This window comes from Melanotaenia boesemani, chromosome 21, assembly GCF_017639745.1.
Source record: "Melanotaenia boesemani isolate fMelBoe1 chromosome 21, fMelBoe1.pri, whole genome shotgun sequence".
Classification (NCBI taxonomy): Eukaryota; Metazoa; Chordata; class Actinopteri; order Atheriniformes; family Melanotaeniidae; genus Melanotaenia; species Melanotaenia boesemani.
The window spans coordinates 22,580,634-22,592,023 of NC_055702.1; the positions used below are offsets into that span (position 1 = coordinate 22,580,634).

The 11,390-nt window shown below is 38.6% G+C and overlaps 1 protein-coding gene across 1 annotated transcript; it reads right to left on the bottom strand.

The window, feature by feature from the left end:
• Positions 1-3,202: 3,202 nt before the first annotated feature.
• LOC121632620 (tumor necrosis factor receptor superfamily member 13B) lies at positions 3,203-11,137 on the bottom strand. The gene is made up of 6 exons (XM_041974264.1): positions 11,041-11,137; positions 8,711-8,833; positions 4,985-5,101; positions 4,702-4,809; positions 4,118-4,414; positions 3,203-4,004 (listed from the first exon to the last, which is right to left on the bottom strand). Exons 2-6 carry the CDS (start codon positions 8,826-8,828, stop codon positions 3,742-3,744), a joined length of 903 nt encoding a protein of 300 aa, XP_041830198.1. The 5' UTR covers positions 8,829-8,833; positions 11,041-11,137; the 3' UTR covers positions 3,203-3,741.
• Positions 11,138-11,390: the final 253 nt, after the last annotated feature.

The window sequence follows — 11,390 nt, forward strand, 5'->3', positions numbered from 1 at the left end:
ATCACATGCGGCAGTATAGCGGCAGCAGATGTCTGTTACCTGATAACTACGGATCATATTTACGCAGGTAAGCTGGAAAAATTAGAGGAAGACCTTCAGCCTTGTTTCTCACTCTGAGACAAACTACCCGAAAGTTTTCATGCCATTATGTACACGAAAACGTATAAATGCCACTGAAATAAGAAACAGAGAAACAGCAACTATCTCAGTGTGTATTATTAAGCTTCTATATTTCAGTTGATTCAGTCATCTTCGTCCTCATCTTAATTGTTATTACAATGAGTTTTTCATCATTGTTTTCCTTGTCAGTGAGCTCGGTTTCAATTTGAAAAGATCGAATATAAAACATTTAGCCAGTACTGTCATATAGCGCCGACACCTACAACCCTAATGCGTCATTACCAAGAACATGAACAACAATGATGCCATATGAGTTAAATTAATTGTTCAAAATTATTAAAAACTGAAAAAATTATTTATAATATCATGTTTTACAAGGTTTATTGTTGCTACTGGCCAGAGTTCCCTTTAAGAACTGATAGAATCCCACTTTAATGTGAGACAATACTAGATAAACACCATGTTCTCTGAAGATGGGGAAACACAAAAACTATCCAACATACAGACACTGGCAAAACATTTAAGATGGTGTCTTTGACAGTAATTTTATCCCCCAACGTGATTAAATATGGGCGCTTATTGCACACTGTTACACAAGCAATCACTGAAGAGTTTCCAAATCATCGGAGAAGAAAATAACCTAAAAAAAACAGAACTTTTACAGATTATGTACAACAACATCACATTTGAACAGACGTCCGTTTAACAAATCTTTGCAACAGAATAATGATTCTCTTCATATCTGAAGGTAATACTAAGTCCAGGTGTTCTATGTAGAATGAAGAGGTGTGGTGAGGGAAGCAAAAGAGCCCTCAAACAGAAACCAACAGCCTGCCTGTCAGGCTTGCAGATGAGAAGACAGTTTTGGGTCTGGTCAGTGAAAATGATGAGAGAGCATACTGGAAGGAGATGGAGAAGCTGGTACTGTGGTGTGGTGCAAACAATCTCAGTCTCAGTGTGGACAAATAAAAAAGTAATGCTGATTGATGTCAGAGCGGACGGTAGTAGCTGGCATCTGCCTCTGGCGATCAGTTCCTCCACTGGACAGAGGATCAGCTCAACAAAGATCCTGGGAGTCCACCTGGCAGATGACTGCACATTCAACACCACAGCTATTGTTAAAAAGGCTCACCTCTGTCCATCAGCTGAAAAGACAGCCCCTCAGGTTGCTGCAGAACATGTCAAACCAATCAACATCTGGCTTGATCAGTCAGCGTGATCGGATGCTGCTCAGCCAGTATGACTTCAGTCTGGTAGTTTTCACTACAAGTCCAGATAATCCAAACCTGGCCATTTGTAATCTGTAATTTGTAAATGCCCTAAAAGGAAAAGGGCATTTAGCTTGGCTGGAAATGTGGCAATTTAAAAAATATGATCCAAGAATTTGGAGCAATATAGAGCAACAGCAAGAAAAAGCTCTGCTACCAAATGCAGTTTTGGAAAGAATTTAAAGTTATTTAGTGTTATTGTTGCTATTGGTGCACCTCTACAACAACACACACTACTGTATGCTTGGATATTATTTGCTTACACCTTCGGTCAAACACTAGCTTCATAGCAATGAGTCCTAAGCTGCAGTGTCCCTGCACAACCAGCAGAAGTTTCACTCTCATCATGTCTATAGCTATTTTACATATGAGTAAAATTCATTTACTAATTCAACGCTCCACTGAAGTCATGCATAAGACTAAAATTAATCAAAAATGCATCCTCAGCTGTTATGCCACAAAAAGTCCTATTGACATCTGCACATGCATTCCTCTGAACACTGAAGCCCAAGCAAGTGCAACAACATACAAATCACATTTACATCAAAAGGGAACGTTTTAATGGTCGCTACATAAACATTCCTCAGCTCATGGAGTAGTTATGTGAAGAGATTTAGAATCCGTTTGGTTACCATGGCATCCACAGAATAAGCGTTTGCTTGACATTTTACTGATTAGGAACCGATGCACATAGCTGCAGGTGGCAGATTGGAAAGTTCGCCACTGAGATATGCATCCATCACAATATGAAACTTTTACAGAATAAAAGGCTGCATGTGGTTTTGACCTTTACTTCCATCTTTCTCATGAAATTAGATTTCCACCTGAGCTTTTCTTCCTGCCAACATTAACTGTCATTCTGAGTTTTAACGTTTGGTGCATGTATTTCACTTGTTATGCTGATAATAAAAGTCAGCCAGGCAGAGCAGTTTTGTGTTATTAGTCCATTGGTGATCATTGATTGGCCACTTTACTAGCTCCACCTGTTCAACTGCTTGTTAACACAAATAACTAATTAGCCAATCACATGGCTGTAATTCTATACATTTAATGGTGTAGACATGGTGCAGATAACTTGTTGAAGTTCAAACTGAGCATCAGGATGAGGAAGAAAGGAGATTTAAGTGACGCTGAACGTGGCATGGTTGTTGGTCTGAGTATTTCAGTAACTGCTGGGATTTTCACACACAACCATCTCTAGGGTTTACAGAGAATAGTCTAAAGAAGAGCAGTAGTTGTCTGGAACAAAATGGAACAAAATGTCCTGCTACCAGCAGCAGAAGACCAAACCGGGTGCCTCCTGTCAACTAAGAAGAGGAAACTGAGGCTACAATTCATACAGACTCACCAACACTGGACAATAGAAGATGGAGAAACGTTGCTGGTCTGATGAGTCTCCATTGCAGCTCCACATTCAGATGGTAAACTCAGAATCTGTTAGAAACATTATGAAAACATGGATCCATCCTGCCTTATATAAACATATTTATCTCTGAATGTGGCATCAGCTTGGGAGTGCTGTTCGTACCAAGTGTCAAACACAACTACAGTGTGTGACTTGTGATAAAAGCTGGGTAAAGATTGGGATGCCATCCTCTAGCAGTGTTGACCAAGCTGGTGACCAGGAGGAGGTGCCAGGCTGTTGTGGCTGTGTATGGTTCTTTCACATTCTACTGAGACCCCTGTTTGTTAAATTACTTGAATGTTAAATGTCAACGATGTCTCATTTCTTTAGACTTTAATCATTCAGTCAAATAAACAACATCAAACAAGAGTTAATAGAATCAGCTGTTTGGCATTGGCAGAGAAGATTTGTTAAGTTTTTCATGGGAGCAACCCACATACTCAACTCTGCTGCTCATCCCACAGATGCATTTCCCTCACTAATTTGGCAGGGAAATTTTAAACCATATTAGATTCATTGCCAAAACATTGTTACAACAAAAAGCAATCAAAGAAATAAAATTTATTTACTTTTTGTGGTAACTTTACATAACAAAACTCTTAAAAGAACAAAGACAAGAATGCTCTACCAGCTCAATGTTTCATATCTCAGTTAGCAGACTTCTAGTTGCTGGTCTTTTATTTTCTTGTTGGAAATTCTGAATGACAATATGCCACTAAATTCATTACATAAGCAAACTTTGGATAAAAGTTGCCCATATAATCAACAAACCTTAACAGCAGCATCTAAAACCCACAAATAAATTGAGTCAAGCTGCTTACGCTATAAATGAAAAGAGCTGTAAATATAGTTTGTACTATGGGGTATTTTTGACCAGGCATAATTAACACCTCAGTAATTGTGTAAACTTGTGGAAAATATAACAAGAACATAATAGCTCAAGCTTCGTCATCCCACTGCTGCCTCCTGCTGGACTTTCAGGCCGGAGCTGTAAAGACTCCCTTCGTTACACACTAGGCCCCCTTTTTGGACTTGGGCTCTGTGGAAGACGGTTTGCTGGTAGGATAACTGAGGTGCTTTCAGTGGTGTTTGGTTGTCCTGGCCAAACACTCTCAGATCAGGGAAACAGTGCACACACACGCAGGTTTCCGTTGGGCTTGAGTCATCTGATGGCTTGCGGTAGGTGGGATTGCTAGAAGTTGTTAGAAAATCTGTAAACAGAAATGCAGCAAAGCAAAGGAAAGACAGAAATAAACAATTACAGGAAGTCTTAACCCAGCTAAACTGTCTTTTTACTACTTCTTGTAATCGATTTTGCACTAACCTTTGGAGCTCATCCCTGCCTGGTTTCCTGGAAAGTCACACTTCTGTTCCAGCTCGACCACACACTTCTGCTTGTGGTCCGTCCCCTGGCTGGGTCCTGTGTCAGAGGGCTTGGTCTTACCCACCTTCAGAATGACTACCAAGACTAGAAGCAAGCTAGAAAACAACAGTGCCGTGCAGACAGCCAGGACGGAGTAGATCAGGATAGTGGAGTCATCCAGGCTTGGTTGTGTACTGATGTTAGGCAGCTGTGTGGTAATTTCTGGCAGGAGCCTTTTGATGGTGACAGAAGGTGGCGCTGAGGAGATATATGAAAATAATATCTCTGAGTTGGCATCTGGCGATCAGAATCATATGACTTCCCTACATAATGTCACAAGTCCCTCTTGGACTGCACATGTATATGATTGAACACAGATTATGTAGTTTAACTAGGATGTTTTAAATTTAAATTAAATTTGTAGTTCTAAGGTTAGAAGAATGCTCTTCTGTATGATGGTGTTGTCAGTAATATGCATGCAGAGGAATTCTTTTCGTTTTTAGTCATTTTGCTGCAGATTTGCAGCCATGTTTGGGATCATTTACCTGTTTTACGACTCAAACTGGTATGAGCTGGTATAAGCTTACTGACGTTAGGCATCTGTGTGGTAATTTCTGGCAGGAGCTTTTTGATGGTGACAGAAGGCGGCACTGCTGAAGAGATATATGAAAATAACATTTCTGAATTGGCATCTGGTGATCAGAGTCAGAGGACTTCTGGTGGACTTCATTTTATAACCAGGAAAAAACTGACTTAAAAACTTTTCCCACAGAGTTTTACCAGAAATAACAATAATTTCTATCCATGCCAGGGCTAAGTGGTACTCACCCGAGCAGAGCTGGGAGCATTCAGCTGGATGTTTCCCACAAATGTCTGCACACTTAATGCAGTTCTTCAACAGACTATCGTAGTAGTGGCCAGGCTTGGCCCTACAATTTGCAGATTCTAGACAAAAGACAAATAAAGCAGAGTCGGAAACTGAATTCATATCTGGGTTAATAGTTTAGCATTAGGTTTATAGTTTTAAGGAGAAGTCAGATGATGCTTGTTGGAGGTGTAATAATACATATTGAAATTGATCCAACATAGAGATGTGCTTAAGAAAGAAGATACGTTCACATTTGCTTTGTTCTAGCAGCAAAAATTTCTTACTCTAATTTGAAGAGAAAAATGTCCGTATTATTGATTTTGACAACAATATCCAAAGATATCAGCATTATCAGCCACAATATCTAATGATTTTGGCAATAGATATTCAAAAACATCAGCATTGATATTGGCCTAAATATCCCAAAAAATCGACATAGATATCCGGTGATATCTGCATTGATATTGTCAGTAGTCAATGATAACAGCATCTATATACAGTGATATTGGAATTGATATCCAATGATATCAGCATAGAAATCCACAAATACACGATCCTTAAAAGTTATACCTCATTGTAAAGACAACTAATCAGGCTTTCCTAACAATATATAATATAATACCATTTGCTGTTACTAAAGAGGAGAAATAATCAACCAAACACAAATTTATTATCTTTTTGTGTAAAGTTTATACCTAAAACCATAGAACTGAAAGGTGTGTTTTTTATTTCAGATTGTACGGAGATATAAAGCTTCATTCTTGGCGTTTTTTATATGTTTGACCAAAACAATGTGCAACTGTTCTTAATATGATAACTAATGTGGTGAGGATAGCAGTTCAGATGAATAGTCAGTAATGAAATCTCAGCCTTTTAAGGTTTACTGTGCCTGACAACTGTAAGAATTTCATAGTACTGAATTAAGCCTGTAAAAGCCGTGTGGATGGAGAAGACACCATTCTTCACTGGAGTTTTTCTTCAGCTGATAAAGAAAAACCCCCCGTTCCTGCAGTTTTCAGCTAATGGAACAGAACACCTGGACCAACACACCAAGAACGTTTATCTTAACATTCCAGAGGGTAATAAAGTGTCTTAATGTTTCTCTGTGTCCCAGCACAGAGAAGGCAAAGACTTTTGATGAAGAGTAAAATATTATACTTTTACTAGTCTAAAATATTCATTTAAATAGATACATATATACATATGTGTTTTATCTTGATACCCTGCACATGCATATAATCATTATCATTGTGGACAAGGTTTAATCAACAAGCTTGATTAATTGGTGACCTGAAACTTTATTACTGTGTTTGTGTGAGATATAACCTTTTTTACTATTTTCTTGTCTTTTCAATGATTCACTGGAGTTTAATGATGTTTAATTTAAGGCTTTATTAACTTGGATATATAGATATATTCACAAAATGTTTAATTTGATAACTCTTTACAAAATGATCAGACCAGCCCCCTATCTGCTATCTGAACCGAAACCAGCCCACAAGACTGTTATTGGTCCACATAATTGTCCCACATCCTTTCATGGGGCGGTCTTCAAACTAACACTTGTTGAACTCAGAACAAAGATTTTAGTTGGCTTCTTCCTCGCGGTCTCTTCCTCTTTTGGTCCTTGCCGCTTCAAGTTGACTTCAAGTTCTCTGCTCTTGGAGGCTCTCCCCAAGTCTTCAACCCATCCTCTCCAGACATGGCTCTTTTCCAGAGTCAGGACACTTGGTCTGAACGCCAGAGAGAAATAGAGAGATGCTGCCAGAGAATAAAGTTTGCAGTGATGTGAAGAACATCACTACAGATACAAAAGTTTGGGCCTGCATTCAAGATGCATTATTGGCAATTTTTGTCCCTTTTTGGACTGATTAACTCCGTAGTTCATTCCTTTTTCCAGCTAATACTGCTGTTCTTTAGTTATGTTTTTATCTTTTGGACTTTTAATATTGATCCTAAATTTTGATCTTTACTTTGGATAACTGGTTAACGCAGGCTGACCAAAGCTCCAGAACCAGTGCTACAGAGTTTCTTTTTGGACTGACCTAAAGCTGGACATTTTTCATCTTTTTCCATATCACCGCAAGTCATTCACTGTCCATCATCGATACCACCAGCCGAGCCGTGGGAGAGTCCGCATCCGCAGAGCTGCCTGATCCAAACCTTCGGACCACCACGTGACGCATCTTCTGGCCTTCTGGAAGTCGCTTGGGATCCAAACCACCTGCGCCAACTTCCTCACTTGCCATCAGAGTCACCACAATGGTCGTAAGTCGGCTCGATCCAAACAGAACTGGACGAGTCCTGCTCGGATCAATTCTCTGCTTATCTGCTCTAAGAAATGGTTGGTGTCTGACAGTGACCTAGCAGTTCTACATCTTAGTTAAACTTCCAGCTTTAACAGATGAGATTCAGTTTTTTCCTCTTTTCTTTTGGGATTCAGAGATGTTTTTTTGCAGTCCGGAACCTTAGTTTAATTAACACCGCAGGTTAATTAACTTTTGTTCATTTCTTGCATACATTTCATTCATTCTGACACATTGAAATAAGATTTTGGGTTGAACTCCATATTCTGCATTTTACAATGTTTGATTCATTTTCCCATGCGAAGTCCTTTTCATTTATGCATGATTAGTTTAGTAATAAATATTTCATATTTATCCTAAACTGGTCTGGTTATTGTGAACTCCTCCTTTGATCCATGTTATGGGTCCCTTCGACGTAAGAATTCAAGTTAGTAGCGTCCTGAGACTGATTGATTCATAACTGATTGATTTGACTAGCTTGAATGAATTAATTTATTAAATTAATTAATTTAGTACTCTACTGTACTGTGCCTGACAACTGTAAGAATTTCATAGTACTGAATTAAGCCTGTAAAAGCCGTGTGGATGGAGAAGACACACATGAAGCCGCCACAATGACTCAATGATGACTGATACTAATTTGCCCCAGAGCATCCCTTCTCATCATCATCATCACAGTGAAACTGTTGGGTATTTCCACACCGTGTGTTTTACTGCCCGCTGAGCACAAAACTGTACTTCAGCTTTTCATCTTTGCCTTACTTCTCTCCTGAACCAGCATCTGTTCAATGATATCTGCATCAATACTCCTCCTACTACTAAGGTAGGAGCATTGATATTGGCACAGATACAGTAGTCCATGATATCAGCATCTATATCCAGTGATATTGGAATTGATATCCAATGATATCTGCAAAAATATCTAACAATATTGGCATCTATATCTAAAGAAATTAGTATTTTTTATAGTTTAGTTGCTTTTTTTGATTCGATATAAATGAAAGAGATTGTGTTGTCTCATGTCGATGACTGTCTCCCAAATCTAGTCAAACTGAAATTGTATCATGGCATTTGTGATTTAGACAATCACTGAACCGTTTTCCACTAAAACTATGTAATATCCTATCATTAGCACACTTGTGATTTGCACAGTGATGACAAGTGTTTCTGATCTTTGTGAAACACATGCAAATTTTTAGACCGTTTTTAGACTGTTTTCTTAGATTTTACCTAAACCTTATCGCAGACGAGGACCAGCAACGTGATCAGTTAATTGGAAACACAAAAATGACACTTTCAGATCTTTTTACAACCTTCCATTAAAACTGCACATATTCTTCCGCTCTGTTCTCAAGTCTGAACATGCATGCGTACACTCACCACAGTAGCTGCTGCATCTGGGGAAAGCTCGTGCCCACTGACAAACTTTTTGACAGTGCATGCATTCCTTGGTCAAGGCATCCCAGTACTCGACATCCTTGCATTTTTTTCCACCCATCGGCCCTGATAACAGCACACATGCACACATGCACAAACACACAAACACACAAATACAGATGGGGAACAGTGAAGGAAACAGGCTGCATTCGAGTTATTACTAATATGCAAATTTAAGTGGCCATTTTAATGCACCTGCTTTGTAAAAAAGAAAAAAAGTCTTTCATCAAGCTTTGACCAGACCTCTAATTTCAGTTTTATTATTATAACATTTTTATTGTATTTTTTATTATTATTATTATTACATAAGAAGAATTGTGCTAACACCTTTCAGCTGAAATTTATTAACTTATTTGTATTTCCAGAATCTTCAAAAATACCATTATGTCTCCACCCAGAGTTGCCTGGTCTTTTTTCTTAAACTAAAAAAAAACAAAAAAAACCTGCCCATCCAAAACCAAAAGTCACCACCTAAATTTAATTTAGCAAACAGGTAAGATCCTCTTGTTGGATAATTACTGCCGAGGTAAGGATTTTTAGGCTGCAACAAGTTGTTTAATTCCAGTTGATGCAGTGAGTAGCTTCTCATGTCTTAAACAACCATGTGGAGAGACACATCCTGTGGTCATGGTAAATATGTTAGTCTGTTTAAGAAGGCTCAAATCATTGGCATCAAACAGATAAAAAAATCTGAAGAGATGCACAAAAACTCCTAAAATGGGGTTAAGAACTGTCCAACAAATTATTTAAAATTGTAGGGATAGTGGAGAACCATCATCTCCGAGGAAGAAATGTGGTCAGAAAAAAATCCTGAATGGTGGTGATCGGTGATCACGTCAATGTTTGGTGAAATCAAATGGAAGAAAAACAACAGTAGAACCCAGGACTGTGTTTAGTAGTAAAAGTAACATTTCCACATGAACAATGTGAAGGGAACTCAAGGGATTGGGACTGAACAGCTGTGTAGCCATAATAAAACCACTAATCAGTGAGGATAACTGGAGAAAAAGACTTCATTTGGCTTGAGAAAATGAAAACCGGATTATGGAGGAAGGTCATGTGGTCTGAGTCCAGATTTACCCTGTTCCAGAGTGATAGAGCATCAGGGTAAGAAGAGAGGCAGATGAAGTGATGCAGACATCATGCCTGGTGTCTACTGTGCAAGCCTGTGGGGGTAGTGTTATGATCTGGGCTTGCTGCAGTTGGTCAGGTCAAGAATGAGATCAGCTGATACCTGAATATACTGAATAAACAGGTTATTCCATCAATGAATTTATTTCTTTATTTTTTTATTTTTTGGCTTGATGGCACGGTCATATTCCAAGATGATAATACCAGGATGTATTGGGTTATGATTGGGAAAGGGTGGTTCAGGGAGCAGGGGACATCATTTTCACCATTGGCCACCACAGAGTCCAGACCCGAACCCCACTAAGAATATTTGGGATATTCTGGAGAAGGCTTTGTGTTTTTGGATGGGCAGTTTATCTTGTATCCTGATTTTTTTATGTTAAAAACAGAGCAGATTACTTTTACCCTTTGTGCCTGTTTTAGGCCCCTGCTTGAAAATTGCATATGAATAATTAAAATTATTACACCTCTGCAACCACTGTTGGAATAATGAATAAAAATAAATGAATAAGCAACTTCCAGGCCTGACTGTAACTTACATGCATTTATCCTTACACAAATCATTTCTTTATTTTTCAGTTTTCTTTGCTCTGGCGAGCACTGAGTCAGCGGAGTGTGAAGGACTTGCAGATCTAACTTTTCTCCGCCCTCCACTGCTTTCACACTCTGAGCTGAAACCATGACTTTGTTCTCGAGTGTATCTTTCACACTCCACTAAGCAGCAGCCACTGTCCTATTCAGATTTAATATGTAGTTAGTTCAGCCTGTGATTATGATAAATACTATGTTTATGGACAACAGCATCCTATAATTAGAAATGTTTATTAACATAAAAACTAAAGTTATAAGCCTAAAATAAATAAAGTTGCTGTGTTTGGTGTGTTTTTTGAGTTATAACCCAGCTGCCTTGTTTCTGGTTTGTCTCTGTGTTTGGATAAAGAAGTAAACTGTATTCCGAGCTTGCCAACAGGAGTTGTCATAAAACCAACTAAGAATCTTTAGTTTCTCTCACATTCATTAAAAGCTTGAGCAACACCGGGTTAAGTGGGTCCCAAATTACATTTATGCTGCAAAACAAATTCTTATTAAACTACTTTTGTGTGTTTATTGTTGGTTGGAGATAAAGTTCAGAGATGACTTACCTGAAGAGATGAAGAAGCGCTGGGCAAATCCTTGATTTGAAGACAAGAGGAAGAGAGACAGGCATGTATTTTTGCATGGAAGCTCACTTAGATATGAACTCACTGCCTTGTCTGGGATTTCCCCAGTGTCATGAGCCGCCCCCCTTCTCTAATACACTCACGTACTAAAGTTATGCATTATGGTCCCTACATAATGTCACAAGTCCCTCTTGGACTGCACATGTATGTGATCGAACACAGATCATGTAGTTTAACTAGGATGTTTTAAACAACCATTTGTAGTTCTAAGGTTAGAAGAATGCTCTACTGTATGATGGTGTCTTCATTAATATGCATGCAGAGGAATTCTT

What these genes read in the sequence shown, in the direction of transcription:
- LOC121632620 (XM_041974264.1), bottom strand. Translation starts at nt 8,828, where the DNA reads ATGGGTGGAAAAAAATGCAAGGATGTCGAGTACTGGGATGCCTTGACC. An exon ending in CAGATGCAGCAGCTACTGTG is followed by an intron (nt 5,102 to 8,710) that starts GTGAGTGTACGC and finishes TCTTTTGTCTAG; the next exon opens with AATCTGCAAATTGTAGGGCC. An exon ending in CAGTTTGAGTCGTAAAACAG is followed by an intron (nt 4,415 to 4,701) that starts GTAAATGATCCC and finishes ATATCTCCTCAG; the next exon opens with CGCCACCTTCTGTCACCATC.